This window comes from Rhinoderma darwinii, chromosome 1 (assembly GCF_050947455.1).
Source record: "Rhinoderma darwinii isolate aRhiDar2 chromosome 1, aRhiDar2.hap1, whole genome shotgun sequence".
Taxonomy (NCBI): Eukaryota; Metazoa; Chordata; class Amphibia; order Anura; family Rhinodermatidae; genus Rhinoderma; species Rhinoderma darwinii.
In genome coordinates, this window is record NC_134687.1 from 48,339,293 (window position 1) to 48,365,083 (window position 25,791).

The 25,791-nt window shown below is 38.8% G+C and overlaps 1 protein-coding gene across 5 annotated transcripts in view; it reads right to left on the reverse strand.

Annotated features, from left to right (window-relative positions):
- Nucleotides 1–557: 557 nt before the first annotated feature.
- Nucleotides 558–25,791, reverse strand: part of LCORL (ligand dependent nuclear receptor corepressor like) — a 77,643-nt gene continuing 52,409 nt past the window's right edge. For 2 of the 5 annotated variants that reach the window (XM_075858491.1, XM_075858509.1), the window contains exons 6-9: nt 25,073–25,154; nt 7,386–11,341; nt 1,883–2,005; nt 558–1,157 (exon numbers count right to left, since the gene is read on the reverse strand). In XM_075858491.1, coding sequence (XP_075714606.1) covers nt 1,911–2,005; nt 7,386–11,341; nt 25,073–25,154 — 4,133 coding nt within the window. In that variant the 3' untranslated portion in view covers nt 558–1,157; nt 1,883–1,910. Of the gene's footprint in view, nt 1,158–1,882; nt 2,006–3,470; nt 3,616–7,385; nt 11,342–20,584; nt 23,383–25,072; nt 25,155–25,791 lie in introns of those variants that run through there. The other 3 variants (XM_075858500.1, XR_012882506.1, XM_075858520.1) reach the window with 3 other exon arrangements.

Below are 25,791 nucleotides of genomic sequence, written 5' to 3' on the forward strand. Positions count from 1 at the left end.
CCAAGCCAAGAGTACCAGGCACCACTATATCAAGTCTAATTGTATCAAGTGTGGAAGACCAGATAACGCAATCTGGAAAGGAGAAACTATACTATACTCCGCTATACTTTATTCCAGCACACCACGGCACACATTTACTACATAATCAGTATACGGCTGCATGCTCTGTTCTGCGTACATGCACTGCTCTATGTCACATAGGCAATACAAAGCAGTGTATGTACGGAGGCAGATCCCACACAGAGCTGGGTTTTGTTCACACTGTAGACATAGTACACAGATGGTGGAAGAGGCAGGGGCCACAAAATGAGCACCCAAGGGCTGCCAGCTGTCCATCACTAGGCTAGATCATAACATTGCTGCAGCAAACATCACTACGGTAGAATACTTCGATATAGTGTTTTATTTGTTTTGTTTTTTAATTTTGGACTTTTTTTGAAGGCCAGCTTTCATTAGTTGATTGTATTGAGAAATTAAATGGCAAACATCTACTATACACATGGCCTAAAGTCAGAATATCACCATAGTAATATAATAAGGACAAGAGTCATTGGCATATCATAGTTTATTTTAGAACGTTGCACGATATTCCACTTGATGTCCAGCATACAATATCAGTGACGTGCAGCTAACTGCAGTAACTGTAATATTACATTTCAGAATTGTGCTTTCTTGTGTAGATCATAACTAACCTTTAAACAGAAACGAGACTTAATCAATAGCCCTTAAGAACAATTTTTATCATGAAACTTTAATGCAGCAAACCGTTTATCTTTGCTGTAATATACAATACTAAAACTGCCTGTATATTGGTTTTACCCCATTACCTTTATTACCCCCCACCTACCTCCTTAGCACCACAGTTGCATACATAAAGAAATTCAGAATCTAATTATGTGAAAAAGACCCAACATTCTGAGATGTAACTAAAACAATATATACAATAGTGCAATGTGTACTGTGCAGCATCATCCAACGGCTGAGGTTTCTTCAGAGCACCATAATGAACAGAACAAACAAGGCACATTGGTGTTCTTTCTCCCACTGACCAATGAGCGAGCATGGACCACTGCGGACAGAGAACAATGTGGTCGGTCATATAATATGACACTCGATACAAGACGAAGCAAAGTTATTATCCAGTCTTGACTGTTCTTCTAAAAATAGATGAAAAATTGAAGCCAGTCAAAACATAATCAATGAGTACCTAGGTTTACAGTCTCTATGAAGAGCAATGGACACAGAAAAAGTAATTTAGGCCAGGGTCACACACAAACACACAATTTTTGACAGTTTTTTTTATCAGTATTTTCTTTATACATTTCCTTTTTTGGATCCACTTCTGGTTTTGGCTCAAAAATAAAAAGAACGGAGCCAAAAACTGCCACACAAATTGCATCAAAACGGTGTGCGTGATCCCTTGAAAGGCAAATTTTATTATTTTTTGTTTAATAAAAAAGGTGTGTTGTGTAACTTTGTAAATACTTATTAAAAATTATTTTTACTTTTTTTTAGATACAGCTGCTCTGTATTCTCTATACAGAGCAGCTGTATCTAGCGCTAAATCAGTCAGTACTGCGAACCTTTATATATAAAATAAAGCAGGCATCATGAGGGATAGTACCGCAGAGCATTGATAATATTACTAATTCTTAGCACTAGAATTGTCCTCCCGAACACATAAGATTCCATTATACATACAAATGGTCTTCATCAATAGCATGTAGGATATTATACAGTAGGTTTACAAGCAGGGACAATTTGGTGGAATAGATGCACACTATGTTTAAAAGTAGAAAGGATTTTCATTTACAAATACCTAAAGCCTTCTCAAAATACAAAATTTACAAATGTTAAAAAAACACCAACCAACGTATCTTACCACAATAGCAGTCATTACACTTTCTCCATTATTGGAGTGGGATACGAATTGGGGTCAGAGAGTAAATACCACCTTCACTTGAAAGCCCTCTTAAAGCAGGAATTCCAACGGGCTTAATAGGACCTGAAAACGATGAGAAAAAAACCCACAAGAGGCATTCGTTATAGAAGAAGTCACATGTTCTCGAAATCACACATCTAATATTATTAAGAAAAAATAACGTTTCAAATACAAACAAAATGGTGTCATACACGTGATATCATTTGTTATTCCTAATAATTCATACTGAAGTGTATTTGTGTTTCAGAGCCATAGTCACTGTGTGCTGCCATATATTGCTTCTGTACAGCACCATATTCAAGAAATGCTTCCAAAATACAGTAAAAAAGACAAAACTTGGAATGCTTCTGTTTGAGCTCGAAGGCACAGAGGTATAAAGTATGGGCTCACAGATTTCTATTGAAGTCATGCTAGAAACTTACTGTTAAACATGGCTTCAGCAAACTACTGAGTGAGCACAGGTCCCCTGTTCTACCATACATAATTGTCAAAATCTTAGATGCCTGGCACTACCGCTAGGGGACAATCTTTATGCAGCTACTATTTTCAAAAACATTGTTTTAGGCCCATGCACACTAGAGGTTTATGTCCTTAACATTCCTTACTGATCTACATAAATTTTAGTCAATCAGCCGACCCTGTCTGCCCCTTAAAACCTATTCATTGTTTCCAATTGTCCAAACAGACAATTCACATATTAAGGCCCCCTGCACACAACCGTGCCAGTAACGATGGCTGGTAATTACGGGCACGGCCTGCCGCGGACAGTCACCCGCATTGGCGGGCCATGCTCCCATTATAAAGCATGGGAGAATGGTCCGTAAAATGAAAAAAAAAAAAAAAAAAGAAGAAAAATGGCCTATTTTTGCTGGTCATTTCTACAGCCCGGACACATTCCCGTAAATATACGGGAAGGTCTCCGTGGGCAATAAAAATTAATGGGTCCTTACTTTGATCCGCAATTACGGTCCATAATTGCGGATCAAAAATACAGCAGTGTGCATAGGGTCATGAGAAGTAGGATATATAGAGGTCTGTTTTAGTAGAATCTTTGTATTATCCATAATATAACGATGTTGGAGCATTTTTTCTTGCAAATTCCTCTGTTATTCCTCCTACAAATGTATGAATAAATTGACAACTAGGTTCTCTATAAGGGACACAAACCCTAAAGCTGGCATCTCCTAAATAGTTCTCACATACCTATACTTCGAGAGGTTCTCATAACTGGAGATGTGTTCGATAAAGTGGTAATGTTGGGAGTCTTTCAAGTCTTCTGGTTACACTACACTGGCATACTCCAGCAGGAAATATCTCATAACAGAAACAATGTAGATACAATTAAAGAAAATGCTTGAGATTGGAAAAAAGGATCTGCTTTTTCTCTCCCCAGAAACAGTGCCACTCTTGTTAATGGGTTGTGTCTGGAATTGCAGGCTCCGCTAATTCACTTGAATAGGGCTGAGCAGTGATACCACGCACATTCAATAGACAACTGTGGTGCGGTTTCTAGAAAGTGTTCCCTTACTAAAGTGCTCCCACTCAGCTATTTCCAGATCTCCTATTCCTTTCAATTAGCATGGACATAGGTGTACAGCCACATCTCTGCCGAGAACAGGGATGTTATCCCCTTGTTCTTGAGATCAGTGAAGGTCCCAGCAGTAATGCTCCTACTGATGGCAAATATATAGCAATAAAAACACGTTGCAATGCACGAAGATAGATATATTCATTATTTTTAATTGCTTTACGCTACTATTTATTATGCTTATAAATGCGAGGTTCTTAGCGCTCTTTGATCAAATTGTGCGAGCCCACCTGCTACAACACGGCGACCTCATATAGGGGGGGGGGGGGGTTCCCACACGGAATATTATGCCTATATAATAGGAGACTTACCTCTCTCTTGAGACTAAGCCCATAAAATGGGCTTGGGGTAGGTGGGAGTCAGTTTTATTCTGCTCTAATTAAAAAACAGCCAAAGACAGGTGGGAGGAGAGCACGATCAAGAAGCTGGCAGTGAAAACTTCTCGTCCCGCAAAATACAAGCCTCCATATGACTACATCAACAGAAAAATAAAAAATTAATGACTCTGTTTTTGCATCATCTCATTCCAAAATAATTTCCTTTTAACCCCTTCCTGACGTATGACATACATACGTCATAGCCGGGTAGGGGGAAGTATGGAGCGGGCTAACGGGCTGAGCTGGCTCCATACAGTACGGGTGTCAGCTGTATGGTACAGCCAGCACTTCACTAACTAGCGGGATCTCACGCGAGCGCGATCCCCCTTGTTTAACCCCTTAGATGCCTCAGTCAATAGAGACTGCACATTTAAAGTATTAGAAAGCGGGGGATGACCCTCTCTAACAGCCCATCGACCCCCCTCCCCGGCGATGCGATTGCGGGGTGCCGATGGTTGGCATGGCAGCCTGGGGGCCTAATGAGGGTGCCCAGGTCTGCCATCTTTGTACTCCCTTAATAGAAGCCTGTCAGAAACACGATATACGTCCATAAATTAGCATCACAGTATATAGTGCTTGCGATCCAACGATAGCAGGTTCAAGTCCCCTAGTAAAAATCAGTTAAAGTTCTTAAGAAAATAAAATTGAAGTTAAAACCCCCCCCCCCCCCCCAAAAAAAAAACACCTTCTCCAATCTCCCCCGTAAAGCATTGTAAAAAATTAACATAAATTGGTATCGCCACATCTGTAAAAGTCTGAATTATTACAATAACACATTTAATAAAAAATAAAAAAAAGTTGAAAACTGCCAGAATCAGTTTTTGGTCACTTCATCTCCCACAAAATAATTTAATAAAAAGTGATTAAAAATTCACATGAACCCCAAGGTTGTACATTTAAAAAAAACTACAGCTCGTCCCACAAAATATATGCCCTCATACTGCTCAAATCGACGGAAAAAAAAAAAAAAGGGTTATGGCTGTCAGAATTTCACAGTAAAACAAAAAAATAATGGAGTAAACACTTTCTTATTTTCCACTTCAAACAATTTTTTTTTCCTGATTCCTAACATTATGTGGTACAAGAAACGGTGCCATGAAAAACTACAGTTTGTCCCGCAAAAATCAAGGGCTATAAAATTGACGGGAAAAAAAAAAAAAAAGTTAGAGCTTTTGGAAGGTGGGGAAAAAAACAAAAAACAAAACACAGCGGCGACGGGAAGGGGTAAAAAAATGTTTTCATGGTGCAAAAGTAGTAAATCATTTTTAAAAAATAAAAAAAAAGCGTGAACACTGCAACGGGCGGAATCAAAGAACTTAGATTCTACCCGTTTAACTCCTTAAATGCCGCGGTCAGTCACGAACGCTGCATTTAAAGCCTTCGACTCAAGGGGGCAACCCCCTCCAAAGTGCCATCGGTCCGATCTTTGTACTCCTTCGAAGGAAAATAGAAAGTTTTTCTCCAGCTCACCAGTCTTGGCGTTTTGATCCCAGATTGCGCACGGATCCTCGATAAATCATGATGCAAAAGAAGAAAAATTTTCAATCCAGTGCCGAGTTTAAAAGGAAAAATCTTCCACTTTATTGAAAAAACATTTAAAACTTACACAAGCACAGAGGGTTGGATGCACAGAGCCTACGCGTTTCAACCGAAGTGGACACAATTTGTTTTTAGCAAAGCGTTTTTTGTTTTTTTTTATAGAAGTGGTAAAACAAAAAAAAAACAAATTTGGTATCTTACCTGCAGATGGACGCCGTAAGAACAAACACCCCACCCAAAAATGGAATAGTTGCTGTTTTTTTGCCCATTTCACCCCATTAATATAGACTTTTCAGATTCCCAATATATTATGCTGTAAAATAAATGACGCCGTGAAAAACTACAACTTGTCTCGCAAAAAACAAGCCTTCATACGGCTATTTAAACTAAACAAAAAAAAGTTATGGCTTTTGGAACGCAGAGAGGAAAAAACAAAAATGAAAAAAAAAACAACTAAAGATTGGTCGTCTCCTTAAGGGGTCAAAATAGCCAAAGTGTCAAAAGGTCTTCCGTAATCACAGATAATAAATAAAAGACCATTGATCTGGTCACCAGATTTCTATAATATTGGAAATGCAAGTATAAGTCGTAAACATTACTGGCTACAAGAACCGCTGAAGTAGTGCCACTAAGTATGTACGGACAGGATGCCCAAACTTGTACATGACAATTGTGTTTAATTTTTTTCCACTATCATAAATTCAGAAAATAAACCGTAATGGTGCTTTCAGAAATCGATTTGTTTCTTCCCTGCAGAGATGGTTGTTATCTTCCTTTCACAAAAATTCACAAAACATATAATTTGAGAGCGGTTTCCCAAACCTTTGCATAAGGCTCTGTTCACATCTGCGTTGGGGTCCCGTTCTGACGTTCCGTCTGAGCTTTCCGTCAGAACGGGACCCTGAGCAGACACAAACTGACACCGACGGAAACCAAAGGTTTCCGTTTCCATCACCATTGATTTCAATGGTGACTGATCCGGTGCCCGTTGTTTCAGTTTGTCTCTTTTGTGCATCGGATCAGTTATTGCTTGCGGCAAAAACCACAGAAAAAAATGCAGATAGCCCACTAAAGTAAAGCACGGTCATGTGCATGAGGCTTTAAAGGAATTATTCTAGCTTAAGGCTGAATTCACACGAGCACATTACGTCCGTAATGGACGGAACGTATTTCGGCCGCTAATCCCGGACCGAACACACTGCAGGGCTCCTAGCATCATAGTTATGTACGATGCTAGGAGTCCCTGCCTCTCCATGGAACTACTGTCCCGTACTGAAAACATGATTACAGTACGGGACAGTTGTCCAGCAGCGAGGCAGGGACTCCTAGCATCGGGATTAGAGGCCGAAATACGTTCCGTCCATTACGGACGTAATATGCTCGTGTGAATCCAGCCTTACTGTAATCCAGCTTCCCTATGCTTAAACCAATATTGATCTCCTGTGCACCGAACTCTATATACATCTAACCACGGCTTATCCCTCTCTCCGTCATACTCCTACACCTGCAGCCCAGCCGTTATTTTGGGACTAACTTGGGTAACGCAACCAGGGAATCCCCTTGCAGCAAAGTCCATACCCCCTTGCAGGTGTTCAGGGTGAAGGCCAGGGGATTCCTTAAACTCTGCACCCAAAGTTATCCCGTGCCAACCCAATCACAACTAAACCTGCATTCCAGCTTGCTGCATTACAGCACCTTAAGTGCAATTCATTGAAGTGTAACGAACGCTTACATTACCAATGACTTAGTGTACCATGTCGTTGCATCACCTATTTGATTCCAGACCAGAGAACCAACATTGAAAAATGTGTTTTTTTGTGGATGTTCGTTTTGATATTTTTTTCTTCTCATTTCCTTATTCAAAAAGTAAAAAGTTACAAGTATATCAATGAGGACTACAATACTGCACAATAAAATTAAAATAAGTCAATTGTCTTACCTAACTGGAACTTTGGACGTTCACTCTGTATCTTTTCCATATTTGGGGGTTGAGTTTTAGATTTCTTTGTGCTGGTCTCTGTATAAAAAGTCATTTTAGAAAGCGGTTTCAGCCTTTCAAGTACTGATGTTTTGGAATGACTGTTAGAAGGCGCACCGGCTCCTTTGGCTTTCTGTAGGCACTTTCTAAAGTTGCATTTTTTACTAATAGAGTTTGGACTTCTACTCAAGGTACATGGAGGTCTTGCAAGAGATTTGCTCATTTTAAGACAATACTTTGTGGTAAAACCGCTTTTCAATTTCCACTCTGGCTTAAATTTGGATTTGCTCCCTGCAATAGAATTTCCATAGAGAGACCGTCTATAGGCTCGGGTCATTTTACGTTCGTCACCAACTTTTGTAAGAAATACCTTACAGTCTCGAATGTTTTGTCTGCTGCTGCAAGACATATAAATGGGTTTAGATTTAGACTTATTTTGCACTAACATTTTTAGTTTTTTAGAACCACCCAATGAATCATTGCGCATTGAACTGAGTATAGGCGCAGCTCCATGGCAAGCAGGATTTTTTACATCAACATTGGCTGACTGGGCGATCTCTTTGGCTGATGCTTTGGAACTTGTAGCTTTTTCTGTACAAGCTTTGGTCACATCAAAATGCTTTTCCGGACATGCAAATTTTACACATACATCTTCACACTGATCAGTCATGCTTTTTAAATTGTTTGGATTCTCGCCACCTTTACATTTTCCTTTACCAATTTTCGAAACATTGAGTAGCTCTGCTAATGTTTCCGATGGAGTAGACCAAGCACGTTTTTTAAAGTGTTTTTTAGAACTGCATGAATGAACGCCGGGTTTCTTCGCTTTTGTTCTAGGTCCCTTCCTTTTAATTTTCTGAAGAGGGTTCTCAGAATTAGCTTTTCTTACTATTGAAAGGGATTGTGTTTCTGTTGTTTCCATAAACCAGGCAGCAAGGTCACCCATGTCACATTTTTTCTGAAACAGCATCTGAACAGGTGACCTCGTTTCTGAGCTGCAAAATTTCAAGGTTGACAAAGATTGCGTGTCATTATCTTTTTCCCCATTGTTCTCGCCGAGCCACGTATTCGCGATTTGCTCATACTTTTTTTCTAAATCTTTTAACAAAGACTCTTTGGAAGTTGATGCAGACCACCACTTAAGAACAGTTTTGGGCTGTAAATCGATATTTGCAGTAAGATTTTCAGGTTCGTTACCAGTGCATGTTAAATCTATTAGTTTACATTGCTGCTTATAACTTCTTAATTTCCTTCTGTAAAATCTGCATTTGTTAAGATGTATCTTTTTTGATTCATGACATAAGGCACTCCTAACAAAAAATTTAGATGGTGGAACAGAACTAAAGGATGTAGATGAGGGCTTTCTAGATCTGGTTTTATGGTTTGAACATTTTAGTTCCCTAATCAATAAAGAGCCCCGAGTCCATTTTTGTTTTGGGATAGTTTTTTGGTTTTCTACTGCGCTACAACTTTTTTCTTTTTCAGTGTATTTTGGAATAAATTCCTGAAAAGGTGATTGAAGTGTTTGTTCTTCTTGTAAAACAGAACCATTAGTCTTACACATACCTGACACATTAGAAAGCTTTCTCAGTTTCTTAAGACGCTTGGAAATTCGTTGGCAATTCAGAGATTCGGATTGACGTATGTGTAATTTTCTTTCAGAAGATCGAAGTAGTCTCTCCACTTTTTTAATCCTCAACTGGGTGCTTGACCCTTTATGTTGTTCAAAATAAGTTTCTTTAATTCTGGACTTCCCCAATTTAGAAGAATTAGAGCGTTTTTTACTTTTGGCGGTTTGATCAGAAAAAATGGGTATACCCCTTCCTGCTTTAGCGAATGTCTTCTGTGAACAATTTGTGTGTTTGTGACGAACATTTTTTTTGCGTCTTGTGGTTTTTCTTTCAAAATGATTTTGACTACAGCCATGAACTGATTTTTCAAGGCTATTTTGAGCAGTAGCTTGACTTTCAGGTGGACTTGGTGGGGCCATAGTGTTGCAAAACCTGTTCTGAATGCCATTAGGATTCCAGGTATAACTTGTCTTTACCACACTGTCAGAATGATCGCCATCTCTGTGATCATTTAAAGGAGTATATTCAGAGCTTAAACTGTATTTTATTCCATCTTCACTTTCAACCTTAGAAACAAACATAAGCTTTATTGGGCTAAAGTATGAATTCTCAGATGATTTGGTTGATGTTGCGGTCTTGCTTACTGACTCGTGAGTTTCCCCAACACCTGAACAGCTTGCTTGGGCTTCCAATATTGAATTGAGGCAGTTGCTTTGCTTCACATTGTTCAGTGTTTTTAGTGCCACACTTGGCACATTAGAACTTGCTTTAACTTCACCATTGCATATGTTTGTGTTTTGTTTACATACACCTTTAATGTTTATTGCATGATTAGGTGAAAATTTTGAATCCTCTAGACGCTCTACTACTACTTTTAAGTGAGTATTTCTATTTTTTTCAGTAGTATTTCCAAACTTCACTCCTTCTGCTTTAAAGTTCTTTAGAATCCCTGAGCTTTTTTCGATTGTACATTTGCAGAATAAGTTACTGTTAGTTTGTAAAGAACATAGTCCATGGGACAGATCACATAATCTACATTTTCCCAGTATATTTCTTGAATATCGTTTGGGCAAAACATTATTTTCAACTTGTACATTTTGAGACGTATGCCTCTTACTCTCCCTGTGTTTCTCATTTACATGCCTTTGTGGTGCAGAACCTTTTAAGTTGGCAGGTAAACAAAGCAGACCATTTTTTATACAGTTCACATTTTTAGAAGGTATTTTCAGTGTATCATGAGGTAGATCAGTTATCTTCTTCTGAAGTTCACTCTCTATTTTAGTGCTTTCACAATCTTTAAGAACTAAAATGTCATGAGGTTGTCCTACAGAATCTACGATTCTATCCCCTATGGAATTTGGTGAATTCACAAAATTTTTGTTTTCCATAGGAAAAGTATCTTTGAGATTATTAAGCTCACTGGCAAAGTTAATTGTCTGACAGTCAGATAAAGCGCTATCAAATATCGACATTTTTTCATTATTTTTGTAAAACCCTGTTTGAACATTTTTTTTAGAGCAATGTTCATTTTGGTCAAGCAGCTCCACAAAACCATTTGTTTCAGAATTAAGAAAGTGCTTTATCAAACTTCCAAAATGTACACAGTCAGATGTGGATGATTCAAGAGTATTTTCTTGCAGGTCCTTTCCATTACGCTTCAGTCTATTTTCCTTCTCATTAGCACATGACTCTTTAAATGTAACATTTTTTGTAGGGCAGCATTTGCTTGTCATTTCCAGTCGACATCCTGGCCGAGTACATCTACAATGTAAGCCATGCTTTAACATGGTCTTTTTCAAATTAGTCACAGCTCTTTGTACTTTTAACTCGGACAGAGATGAAGAAAAACTATATTTTCCTCGACTCATGGAATAGTGAGAACTTAAACAGTCTTTACATGCAGATTTTCTCTTTTTAGAACGTGTATTTATGCAGTGCAAAGTTTGATCGTCTTTCTTTTTATTTAGGTTTAGTTTAACAGTTCCTAAATTTAAGTTAGGCCATGTAAATCGTAAATCCTTTAGACAAACAGTAAGGTATGGGATAGTAATTTTTTGCGTTTGCTCATTTGTATTAATTCTCTTAGATTTTTGGGTCATGCCCATGTGACAAAAAGCAAGTGAAGTGCCTGAACTTCTGGATACCGGTTGTGCGGACAGACTTTGTGCATTGCTATGACAAGTTTGTGAACAAGATTCTTGTTCCACTTTTATAAATTTCAGCATACATATTAATTGCTGTTGGTGGTATAAGCACCATGAAGCTAAGACTTTAAATAAAGTGGTGTTTTCCTTATGTAGCTTTGTTGATTTTTTCATCTTTCTTAAAAAGTAGCCGTTCGTGACACTGTAAAAAAAAGAATTGTGAAAAAAAAATTCTTAGCAGCTGTAATAAAATACATTTTCAGGACTACATACTAAAGGCATACAGCAGTTCACGCTCCTGTAGAATTGAAGATTTTTAACAATATTTACTTTTAACACGATCACGTGGTCTCTGCAGCCCTTCACTGGCCTCAACTGTCCCGTCCAACACAGAGGCCAGTAATTGGCTGCAGCGATCACATGTGCATATGGGCCCCCTCATCGCTGCAGCACTGTCAACATAAACCAGTGGAGAGCACCAGTGTGGTAGCACTGGTATGCTGAGGGATTTGTCAGGTGAGCAATGGCTGTTTTTTTTAATTATTATTATTGTTGTTGTTGTTGTTTCATGGCTTTCCCCCTCCTCAGCCAGATTTTCTTCTGAACGTGGAAAACCCCCTTATTTGTATTCAAGTATAGAATACAATTATTTCTGTTGTACAAAATTTTCTAGTTCATGTAACCTTGAATCTGTGATCTAGCCACTAGAACTCTTCATGATGCTGATCAGTGTAAGCAAGATTAATTCAGTAGCTGTCAAGTCTACATTTGGTGGGATAGACATTTATGGATATATACACAATATTGGCAGATTCAGAGGAAAAAGACGTACAAATAAAACAATCAAGTTTATTTAATACAGTGAAGGAAATAAGTATTTGATCCCTTGCTGATTTTGTAAGTTTGCCCACTGTCAAAGTCATGAACAGTCTAGAATTTTTAGGCTAGGTTAATTTTACCAGTGAGAGATGATTATATAAAAAAACAAAACAAAAATCACATAGTCAAAATTATATATATTTATTTGCATTGTGCACAGAGAAATAAGTATTTGATCCCCTACCAACCATTAAGAGTTCAGCCTCCTCCAGACCAGTTACACGCTCCAAATCAACTTGGTACCTGCATTAAAGACAGCTGTGTTAAATGGTCACCTGTATAAAAGACTCCTGTCCACAGACTCAATTAATCAGTCTGACTCTAACCTCTACAACATGGGCAAGACCAAAGAGCTTTCTAAGGATGTCAGGGACAAGATCATAGTCCTGCACAAGGCTGGAATGGGCTACAAAACCATAAGTAAGACGCTGGGTGAGAAGGAGACAACTGTTGATGCAATCACTGGCGTAGCTATAGGGGTCGCAGCGGTCGCAATTGCGACCGGGCCCCGAAGCCAGGGGGGCCCACGGCCCCCCGCACCACATCAATAAAAAGTTACTATAGTAACTCGGGCCGCAGGCCCCTGTTACTATAGTAACATACTTTACTTACCTTCCTGGTTCCGGATCGCAGCGGAGGTCCTGACGTCAAGCGCTGTGCGCAGCGCATGACGTCACAGCGCTATGCGCCGCGCACTGCATCGAGACGACAGAACTCCCGCCGCGGCTGAAGAGGAAGGTAAGGTTAGCCCTGACTGGCGGGGTCCGACTCCTGGGACCTGCCAATCAGCTGTTTTGAAGGGGCCACAGCACTCGTACGAGAGCTGCTCCCCTTCATTCCGGTCACACTGTGAATAGGTGTCGGCGATTCACAGCGTGAGCAAGTCGTGAAATGAAGGGGAAGCAGCTCTCGTACGAGTGCTGCGGCCCCTTCATAACAGCTGATTTGCGGGCGACACATCAGCTATTGATGGCCTATCCTGTGGATAGGCCATCAATGTTTAGGGACTGCACAACCCCTAAGCCTACGATGTAGCAGGCTTAGGGGGCCCATGAGACAGGATCACAGATTGTGTGATCCTGTCTGCTGGGCCCTGTATCTAAGCCAATCACATGGTAGGCTTAGATACATGGCCCATGCGTGATCCTGTCTGCTGGGCTCTGTATCTAAGCCTACCACACTGTAGGTTTAGATACAGGGCCCCAGCACACAGTAATCTTATACTGTATAAGATTACTGTCTGCTGGACCCTGTATCTAAGCCTACCTTGTGGTAGGCTTAGATACAGGGTCCCACAGACAGTATCACACATGGGCCCTGTATCTAAGCCTTAGGGTATGTGCACACACACTAATTACATCCGTAATTGACGGACGTATTTCGGCCGCAAGTACCGGACCGAACAAAGTGCAGGGAGCCGGGCTCCTAGCATCATAGTTATGTTCGATGCTAGGAGTCCCTGCCTCGCTGCAGGACAACTGTCCCATACTGTAAACATGTTTTCAGTACGGGACAGTTGTCCGGCAGCGAGGCAGGGACTCCTAGCGTCGTACATAAGTACGACGCTAGGAGCCCGGCTCCCTGCACTGTGTTCGGTCCGGTACTTGCGGCCGAAATACGTCCGTCAATTACGGGCGTAATTAGTGTGTGTGTGCACATACCCTAACACGTGTTACTAATCATTTTTTGTGTGTTTTCTTACAGGTTCGGTCGTTGGACTACGGCGGATTCCAGGACTACTTCGATGACAGCTTTTTTTTTTTTATTATCAATAAAATGGTTAATGAGGGCTGTGTGTTTTTTTTTTTTTTATTTCAATAAAATATTTTTTCTATGTCTGTTTTTTTTAAACTATATTACTACCGCCTTAGTAATGGCCGCCGGCTGATTGACAGCATCCATTGCTAAGGCGGGGCTTAGTGTTAGCCGATGCAGAGGCTAAAACTAACCCCCATTATTACCCCGGTACCCACCGCCACCAGGGGTGCTGGGAAGAGCCGTGTACGATCCAGTACTTGACCATCTGTAGTGATGGTCGGCCACTGGGGTGGCCGCAGGCTGGTATTATCAGGAGGGGAAAGGCCAGGTACAGTGGCCCTTCCCACCCTGGTAATGCTAGGCGGCTGCTGCTGCTTTATTGTATCTGGCTGGTTATGAAAAATGGGGGGGGACCCCACGTCATTTAAAAAAAAATAATAATAATAATTGGAAAGAACGATGTGGGGTCCCCCCCAATTTTCATAACCAGCCAGATACAACACAGCAGCAGCAGGCAGCATTACAAGGGTGGGAAGGGCCACTGTTTTTGGACTTCCCCAGCCTAATACTACCAGCCTGCGGCCACCCCGGTCCCTGCCCGTCACTACAGATGGTCGGGTACTGGTTCGTACCCGGCTCTTCCCAGTACTCCTGGTGGCGGTGGGTACCGGGGTAATAATGGGGGTTAGTGTTGGCCTCTGCACCGGCTAACATTAAGCCCTGCCTTTGTAATGGAGGTTGTCAATCAGCCAGCGGCCATTACTAAGGCGGTGATAATAAAGTTTAAAAAGATACAAGCACATAGAAAAAATATTTTATTGAAATAAAAAAACACAACCCTCATTAACCATTTTATTGAGAATAAAAAAAACGCCGTCATTGAAGTCCTCGAATCCGAAGTCCAACAACCGAACCTGTAAAATAACACAAACACACAAAAATAATCAGTAACACATAAAGAAGCTAAATTATTATTCTTACCTATCCTGGGTCCAGCACTGGAGCCGCAATGTCAGCGAGCTGGGCCCTGTATCTAATCCTATCATGTGTGATACAGTCTGCTGAGCTGTGTATCCAATCCAATCATGTGTGATACTGTCTGCTGGGCCCTGTATCTAATCGTATCTTGTGTGATACTGTCTGCTGGGCCCTATATCTAATCCGATCATGTGTGATACTGTCTGCTGAGCCACTGTATCTAATCCTATCATGTGTGATACTGCCCTCTGAGCCACTGTATCTAATCCTATCATGTGTGATACTGCCTTCTGAGCCACTGTATCTAATCCTATCCATAGTAGATAGGGTCGTAGTGCTATAGATATGCTATGCTGTCTCATATACATTTTTGGGCGGACACATATGTATTGGGGCTATTTCCCCTGACATTTTAAGCCCTGAGGGTATGTTCACACGGCAGCGTCTGTTACGGCTGAAATTACGGTGCTGTTTTCAGGAGAAAACAGCACCGTAATTTCAGCCGTAATGGCATGAGCAGGCGTCTTTCGCTGCGTACATTACGGACGTAATTGCAGCTGTTTTTCCATGGAGTCCATGGAAAACGGCTCCATTTACGGCTGAAGAAGTGACAGGCACTTTTTTGATGCGGGCGTCTTTTACGCGCCGCCTTTTGACAGCGGCGCGTAAAAAAAAATTACCATCGGCACAGAACATCGTAAGACCCATTCAAATGAATGGGCAGATGTTTGCCGACGCTTTTGAGCCGCATTTTCGGACATTATTCAATGCTAAAACGCCCGAATTACGTCCGTAAATAGTGTGTGTGAACCCAGCCTTAGTGACGCCCCTGGCTGCTAGTGCTGCATTGTTGGGTCACTTAGGAGACCCAGCGATGCAGCTGAAAGCTGCAGACCGTCGGCCATGAGAAGTTTGCAGGGGGCAGTAAGAATTTTTGCATCGGGGCCCATGAGCCTCTAGCTACGCCCCTGGATGCAATAGTAAGAAAATGGAAGACATACAAAATGACTGTCAATCGACATCGATCTGGGGCTCCATGCAAAATCTCACCTCATGGGGTATCCTTGATCCTGAGGAAGGTGAGAGCTCAGCCGAAAACTACACGGGGGGGAACTTGTTAATTATCTCAAGGCAGCTGCGACCACAGTCACCAAGAAAACCATTGGTAACACATTACGCCGTAATGGATTAAAATCCTGCAGTGCCCGCAAGGTCCCCCTGCTCAAGAAGGCACATGTACAGGCCCGTCTGAAGTTTGCAAATGAACATCTGGATGATTCTGAGAGTGATTGGGAGAAGGTGCTGTGGTCAGATGAGACTAAAATTGAGCTATTTGGCATTAATTCAACTCGCCGTGTTTGGAGGAAGAGAAATGCTGCCTATGATCCAAAGAACACCGTCCCCACTGTCAAGCATGGAGGTGGAAACATTATGTTTTGGGGGTGTTTCTCTGCTAAGGGCACAGGACTACTTCCCCGCATCAATGGGAGAACGGATGGAGCCATGTACCGTCAAATCCTGAGTGACAACCTCCTTCCCTCCACCAGAACATTAAAAATGGCTCGTGGCTGGATCTTCCAGCACGACAATGACCCGAAACATACAGCCAAGGCAACAAATGAGTGGCTCAAAAAGCAGCATATTAAGGTCATGGAGTGGCCTAGCCAGTCTCCAGACCTTAATCCCATCGAAAACTTATGGAGGGAGCTGAAGATCCCAGTTGCCAAGCGACAGCCTCGAAATCTTAATGATTTACAGATGATCTGCAAAGAGGAGTGGGCCAAAATTCCATCTAACATATGTGCAAACCTCATCATCAACTATAAAAAAAATGTCTGACTGCTGTGCTTGCCAACAAGGGTTTTGCCACCAAGTATTAAGTCTTGTTTGCCAAAGGGATCAAATACTTATTTCTCTGTGCACAATGCAAATAAATATATATAATTTTGACAATGTGATTTTCTTTTTTTTTTTTTTTTTTTTAATATATAATCTATCTCACTGGTAAAATTAACCTAGCCTAAAAAATCTAGACTGTTCATGTCTTTGACAGTGGGCAAACTTACAAAATCAGCAAGGGATCAAATACTTATTTCCTTCACTGTATATGGTCAAAAGATGAAAATGAAAAAAGGACTGAATAATTTAATAGACTTTAAATTATTTTTTTTTTTATAGATGGCTACATGTCCATATTCAGATAACATGATTATGGTCAGAATGATTAACATTTCAATCTTGTGGCTGCTTCTTGTGCATTCTATTTAAGGACAATAAGGATATCTGGAGTGTACAGTTGCCTTTCAAGATAAACATTTTTTAATGGAGTATTGGGGTTTATATACTGTATGAGGAAACAAACAATAGATGTCAGCAAGTAAACCGTCAGGTAAATTTGCTCCCACTTGTCCTGAAGACAACGTGCATTGAAAATCGAGAGCATGGACGCTGTAAACTACGGTATCAACCGAATATGGACAAGATTATTATTTTGAGGGCAAGGGTAAAACTTTTATTTTTTTCAGAAAGATTGATAGATCCATACATGGAATAGTCTTCGAGCAGCAGTTGTAGAGAGAAAATATATATATATATATATATATATATATATATACACACACACACACACACACACTTAAAAGGAGTTTGTAATCAGTTTTGTCCTGCCCCCAAATCAGACACCGCAGGTTAGGTATAGTGAAATATGGTGGCAACATACCTTTGTTAACATATGCTAGTTCTTGCATAAGTGGAAAAAGTGAAAAAAGCCGTTTTATTTTCCCAAATGCATATGCAAATTTGCTTGCAACGTCTGCAGTTGGACAGCTCTACTGGTCTTCAGCATCAAACACCATTCCATCCAGAGCTGTCAGTCAACTGCAGAGGTAAAGGGTCAGAGCTCAGGCTGACGAAAACGTACAAGTTAATTTGCATATGGCACATGAAAGAATAAAACTAATCTTTTCACTTATGCCAGAATTAAGATATGCAAGAGGTATCTTGGCACTGCTTTCCACTATATCTAACTAGCGGTGTCAGCAGTTTGGAAAGTGGTGGGGAAACACAAAACAGTTGAGACTCTAAACTATTCACTGACCATAGAGGCATTCTATATGCAGGTTGAACAAATTTGGTTATAATGTGTAATCACCATAAACTTATGTTTTTACCGGTACACTAAATCCACTTGCTCATTTGGCAAGGGACATAGTGTAGCTGCAAAATATCCTGTCCATTAACAAAATATGAAGATATCACTATGAAAACTTTTAAGTAAAAAAAAAACACCCAAAAGGATTTAAAAAACAGTATGAGCTGGTTAGAACAGAAATCACTAATAAGACTTGATACCCATACTAATTCATTTTGTGTTACCCTCCCAACTCTTGGTCCACAATACTTTAAAAAATAAAAAAAAAAAAAAAATAAAAATGTTTTATTAATAAAATAGAATTTGACCGTTAGGGTATGTGCACACGAGAACTTTCTTTTACGTCTGAAAAGAGACTGTTTTCAGGAGAAAGCAGCTGCGTCGTTTCAAACGTAAAAGCTCCTCCTCGCATTATGCGAGGAGTCTGTGACGCTTGTAAATCTTGAGCTGCTCTTCCTGGACTTCAATGAAGAACGGCTCAAATTACGTTGCAAAGAAGTGTCCTGCACTTCTTTTACGAGGCAGTCAATTTACGCGTCGTCGTTTGACAGCTGTCAAACGACGACGCGTAAATGACAGATCGTCTGCACAGTACGTCGGCAAACCCATTCAAATGAATGGGCAGATGTTTGCCGACGTATTGTAGCCCTATTTTCAGACGTAAAACGAGGCATAATACGCCTCGTTTACGTCTGAAAATAGGTCGTGTCAACCCAGCCTTAAAGTAGTGATAACAAAGGTCAGATATTTGTTGCATAACTGAATAATTTTGTTAAAAATTTTAAAAATTTAAAATACTGGAGGCAAATCCCAGACGTGTGGTTATTGGATGAAAATCTGCAGACATGTTAATTGGGTATATTGAGAACATTCAACGGTTGATTCCACACCAATGATTTCTTCTGGCAAGATGGCAGCCACAGAAAAAAAAAAGTTTATTTTGTTTTTTAAATCTTCAAGAGGGAATTGTCATGAGAGCTTTTATCTTCCGTTTGAGTTTTTATTTCTTTATAAAAGTAGTTGCGGGGGGGATTTAGGTATCACACGGCCAAATCTGGCACTGCAACTCTACCCTCTGGCTTATAAAAAGAGGGGTCTGAGTGGGAGACTTCCTCTATGTCATATTCCTGTATTCGTAATACAGGTCATTAATTTTCTATGTCAATGTCGATAACTTGAGTTCATAACATCCTTTTTAGCAGTTTTCTTTTCCATTGAATCACTTCCCATCAAAATAAACAAAAACAAGGATCAGGCAGGGTACTAAATAGTACCAAAGTGTCAAGGACCCTTTATTCACCCACATTCAAGTTTTCTGCTCCTGTTTTGGAGGTTCTTCTCAAGCATGACAAGTCTAAATGTCAGAACATTTACCCAAATCAATCTGTTAGGTACACATCCACATTTTGAATCAGTGTAGTTTGTTTTGTTTTTTTTTTTTTAAATTGCACATAAAATTATCTTTTACACAAAAAAAAAAAAAAGTTATAAATTACACTTTATGAATAAATTTATATACACAAATATACATTAGCAGCGTGGTATTTTAATAAAATTTATTTTCTGTAAAAACATGACCTGGGATGATTTGTAGTTAGTGTTAATATTTAACAAAGTATAAATTTTAGACAGAAAAAAAATAGGACTTCAACTGGAAATATGTAAATTAAAAAAAACCATTTAAGAATATACTATACAATGCTGAGGTCAGAGAGAAAGTACTCAGAAAGGAGTACAGTGCTGTGTTATTGGTCAAAAGTGAGAGCTTTAAAAACAATATTTCTCAACTTGCACAGGTCCACAATCAGCAACCATAAATTATGTTTCAAGATGAGAAAGGTCACCTGTATATGTGTTGGCAATATCAAATAAATGACAACAAACTGTGAATGATGTCGAAAATAAAGTATGAATGTTATGCTTTTTTTAGGCTGTAAAGTATACGATGTATATTCTTAGATCAATAGTCACTCTTTTTTTGAATTGTGGAAAGTGGTAAAGCGCTTACTACAAATTATAATTTAGGAATACATTAACCAAACAATTAACTCCATACAATCAGATTTAGTCTTATAAACACAAATGAAAAACAAACAATCACAATACATTTACATCACATATCAGATACATATCAGATACAGGAAATTAGAAAATATCATAAATAATTCATGAATTATAGTGCAATTGATTTATGCATAAATAGAACTCACTGCCTAAAAAAAGGTTTAAATAAAACAAAATCTTCTGCAAATCGAGGCAGCCACAAACTGTAGTTACACAAATTACTGTGAAATGGAAGTGACAATGGAAATGTTGAAAGTTAAAAATAAATATACACAAACCGGTATATTACTGTAAACAACTAATCATTTTCAGTAGTTTAATATACAATGTTATATAAAATGGTTAGAAACGACAAGAAATGGTTTAACAATTCTACCGATCAGTAGTCTTAAAAACAGAGGCACAGTTTTTGTTTTTTTGTTGTTTTTTTTAACCCCGCCCCCAATTATAAAATATTCAGAAACATTCAAATAAGTAAAATAATTGAAGGGCTTACTTCCACCTTCAGTGTTTCTTAAGTAGCAAATACCATTTGATTGTTTTACTGAAAGGCATTGGTTAAATAAAAAAAACAAATATATATATATATATATATATATATGTGAAGGACTGCAAATATAAACAAGCCTTTTTAAAAGTGTGTGTAGTTTTTATAACCGGACTTGAAAATAAATAAGATATCCCTAGAGAATTAAAAACAGATACTAGTACAAACTGTAACCATACAAAAGTAGTGAAAGCCGTTACGAATAGACTGTCCCTGATATTAGGATCACGGTCCATGAAAAGTTACCTTTTTTTCCAAAATGGTGGAAAAAGCAAAGTAAAATGAGGTTGATACTGCCTGAACTAAAAGACTGTATATATATTTAAATGAAAATCAAACAAAACATCAGGAGCAGGGGTCGGCTAATTTTCACAAAAAGGGAAACCGTGTTAACCATAGTAGCAATTAAAGAAAAAAAAAAAAAAAAAAACACCGACAACTTAATGCACGTTATAACATACAAAAAGTTCATTCAGGTGCATATGTGCAAAGTAATGTTGCATGCTTAGAGTACTTTAAATTCAAAAAGCCACTGGAATAAAAATGTAAATGGATGAAAATAGTATTCTCAATTTCAGAGAAGGAAAAAAAAAAAAAACAGTGTAATGCCTAACAACCACCAAAATGGAGTGTTTTGTAAAGATAGTTTAACAAATTTAAAAAAAAAAAAAGTTCTACATCCCACCATTAAAAGTTACGCTTAAATCAAGGATTCAAAAGCTAAAAAGAAAAAAACTTTGTAACTGAAGTACATTTCAAAACCCTGAACACATTGCAAGTTTGGTTACTAGCAAAAAAAATTAAATAAAAAAAAAATATGAATAAAGTTAACAAAATTAGCCTGTGAAAGTGAACCTACAACCATCCAGAAGTGGTATCCAAAATGCGGCAGCAGCAGCAAATACATAAACTGTTTCATTGAGGTCCATCAATAGCAGGAAGATGACAACGCTTGAAAAAATATATATCAAAAAGGTAAAATCGTCTAACCGGAACATTAAGTCTTAAGCTTATCTTGTGCACTTTATGAACATGCTCTAACCTGCATTCCAAGATTCTCATCTTAGTGTAAAAGTAAATTTTTTCTTTTTCAAAAATGGTTTATAATAAATAATTTTCATAAAGTTACAATTTTATACTTTTATAGTTCATTTAAAGTCAATAATTGAGACTTTCTACAACTACCGGAAGGGGAGATGGAGTTTCGTTAGTGTCAGTCCATTGATAAATGCTGCAATTAAAACCAGAGTATTTGTTTTTTGTTTTTTTTTTACAATATTTGAAATTACTATTATACACATATAATAAATGTCCTACCCCGAACTTTGTAGAGTACAGCCGGAATTGGAGGAGGGCTGTTATTTTGAATTAAAGTGAAAGTAATACTGCATGCATTCACAAATGTTGCTTCTCATGATTTATCGCAATCTAAAAAGGTGGTCGACCAGCATATCAAACCATGAGTAGCAAAAAAAACAAAAAAAAAAAACTCCCATCGGAGTATGAGATATAATGCAACTGTCAAAATGTAAGGACTGGAAGTTTTTAAGTAAAACATCAGTACTGTAGTAAGGTGTGTTAGTCATAGTTTATGTAGTCAACTATGAACCAAAAACCCTGAATCACGCCTATTTAAGCAACCTGTATGTTTAGTACATATTATCAGAAGTGCGCAACAAAATAAATATTATGTCCACAGTGAAAACCCTGAAGAATCTTTTATAAAAAGGCATGTATGTGGTTAGGAACTGTATCGTTTTAGCAGAGTATGTTATGTCATACTCAATTGCGCGTAGAGTTTAAGTGTGTAGTAATATACACACATAGTAATAAAATTCACAATGCATCTACATAGACTTGCTACTATTTCTGGATACCAGTCCCTGAATTAACAACATTGTATATATGAGCGTCTGCCAGGCGAAGCTTTTTTTTCGGAGGGTTCTTCAGTGTTCCAGATCTCTCTTTAACTTTGTATTCTAAAGTGCTGTGAGGTACGCCGTAGATTCCTTGTGCTTTAGAAACGCTCATTTTCCCGCCCAATACCATAGCTATAGCTTCTTCCATAATATCATGATCATATTGTCTGTAACGTCCACGTTTTTTCCTTGGCTGTTTATCCTTTCGATCATCGTCTGGGTTGTCCGAGGATGCATCGCCGCCTCCATTCTTTGTATTAAGACACAAAGGAGAAAGGTCTCCATGAACAACATAGGAATCAACGTTTGAGCGAGTTATACTTCCCGAACATTCAAATTTGCTTTGCTGAGGAAGTATGTTTTTCAGTTTCTGAAGAGAAGAATTTTCCATGACTGTCGAGGTTTTGGTAACCTGGTACATAACATCCAGAAGACCAGAGGAATCAGGCTGTTTCGTCACAGAGCTCATTCGTACCTGAGGAATTTTCAACTGTACAATGGGAACTGAAGATTCGCAATTCGAAGCTTCCTTTTTTTCTTTGAACTGAGCAACCATTCTCTGTAGAGTTAACTGATGGAGGTAACTGGAAGCTGATGGGAGTTTCAGTTCCGAGGTTTCAAGTAGACTGAGTTTATCTTTTTCGGTTTGCTCTGCCTGAGCCCTTGCCCACAGGGCTACTTTATGAAGAACAGAACTTGTTTCCGTAGTGTCTTTGTATATATACCCATCAATACAATTTTGAGCTGTATTCTTAAGATGTGCAGGCTTGCCTGCCGATAAGGCTTTTAAGTGAAGTAGCAAAGTTTTCTGAGGTATGCCATAAAGTACGGCCGCTTTGTGAACATCCAGTGTTCCCAACTGAATATCTTTCAATGCTTTTGAAAGCAAGCCATTTGCAAATTCGGGACTCCGATCCAAATAGTCTTCGATGTCTTTCTGATGTCTCCTGGATGAATGGAATGAAACGATGGTCAACGGATGTATGAGACGTGCACACAGGTATGGAAGGGGATGGTCCACTCCTTTATTAAACTCCTTGCTTAGGTAACATCACCGATTCTGACAAAGTTTTTATTCACAGGTGGAATTTAGAGGTTCTAGAAATACTTTACAGTTCTGCTTGGACACTCTGTCTGTACGATGGCTTCTATAGCAACCCAGTCAAGACTTCAAAAGCATTTGGAAAATATGTGCTTATTTTCTACAAATTTCTTAAGTACGTGCTACTCCATCTGACAGTTGCTTGCAGAGCCAAACTGTTAATTATTTTAACTTAAGCAATTAGTAAGCCCTTAAGATTCAACTTTTGTTAGTAGAAACGTGACGTTACCGCTAAACAAGTAATAAAAGAGTAAACCCCCTTTAGAGATTTGCATTAACAAAACAAGCTCACATGACACCTTTCGATTAAGGCTTCATTCACCCCCGCGTCAGGGCTCCGTTCAGGCGTTCCGTCTGAGCTTTTCGTCAGAACGGAACCCTGACTGAAACAAATGGAAACCATAGGTTTCCGTTTGCATCACCATTGATTTCAATGGTGATGTATCTGGTGCAAATGGTTTTAGTTTGTCTCAGTTGTGCAAGGGTTCCGGCGTTTTGACGGAAGCAATACTGGTGTCTACTACGGATTTGCTTCCGTCAAAACAATGGAACCCCTGCACAACGGAGACACACGGGAACCATTTACACCAGATACATCACCATTGAAATCAATGGTGAGCCAAACGGAAACCTATGGTTTCCATTTGTTCAGTCAGGGTTCCGTTCTGATGGAAAGCGCAGACGGAATGGAGCACAGCAGATGTGAACGAAGCCTAAGCATTCTATGAACTCCCACGAGCTTGCAAATACACACACAAATTAAATCGTTAAGTTACATTTATAGGTCAAATATCCAAAAACTATCCAACGTATAAATAGAATAATCGTTACAATGATCATCATTATGATAGTGTAAAGTACAATATACATGTAATTCTCATCTTTAAATCAACTAGTAAGGGCGTATGGACAGCATAGAGGAGGTCCCCAGCTTGGGCCCTTCTCTGTGAGTAGCCGCTGCATGGGGAAATGCCTGGCTGTCCATGACTTCCCCCAGCAAAATCCTCCTTTCTAAAAAGGTTAGTCTCTAATAAGACAACCCCCTAAAGGCATTAAAATAAATACATAAATGGGGCAAATTCTAAAACTTTTTAGATTAAAAATTTAGGGAATTAAAAGTATTTTTTTCCCTAAAATATAATTAAGAATGAATCCACTTTAACGGTATAGAGCTATGCTTTGCATAAAATATTACATTTATTTAAATTGCATGCAAATATTAAGACGAAGAATGACATCAGATATATTTTTGAATTCACGAAAAAGGCTTTACATTTTGCTATACTGCAGGTTTACATTTTTCAACAAACGAAAAAAATGTTTACATTTATGGTACTGGCAAAAAAAAAAAAAAAAAAAAGTTGAAATATAACAATTATTCTAATTTATTCCAAATTACTCTATTATAATAAAGTAATGAATATTATTTGGTAAAATACTTTTAAATCAAACTAATAGCAACTAAAATCAAATTTCTAGCTAAAACTAATAAGATTATAGAAGACAAACAAATGTATTTATATGAATTCACTTACCCATTTTTTGCATTTCTGATTTTGGAATTTTCTTCAAATGCACTGCCATTCCTTTTAATAGAGAGATCCAAAACTCCATCTCCTATAAATTATTGGAGAATTAGCAATTAGTTTTACAGTTGTAGCCAAATTGGAAAAACAATGTAATCTATCTATTCATCCATTTAGGGGTAGCCGCAATACAATGTACTAATACATGTTGTCCAATCTCAGTTAGCGGCTCTCTGCTTTGGCTAAAGGGCCCGAGTGGGTTAACTCACTATGACATTCATATACTCTAAGGCGGCATGAGGTAAGGGTTTGTCTTCAGAAAACATGAAAAAAAAATATAAACTAAAGCAAATACACCTGAAATAGTCATAAACAGGAGACAGCTGTCAGAAAATTGCATTCAAAAACTAAAGTGTCAGTGGAGACTGATACAAAATCCACCAAATAGATCTTTGTGAGTGTCTTTACAGGGCAAATTAAAAGTAAGGGCCTGGTTCACATCACATTCTAACCCTACGTTTAGCGTGCATGTTGGGAAAGCTCCCTACCTACATGCTAAACATGTCCATAGGCCTGATTCAGCCCGAAAGTCCTTTTGGCCTTCGTCGGACTGGTATATGTCGGTCTACCTTTTTTGGAGGATTGAATAATGTAGTATACTATGTTTTTCCATCCGGAGGGATCCTGCCCAAAAAAAAAAAAGAGCGGCCACACACTGCACGGTATAC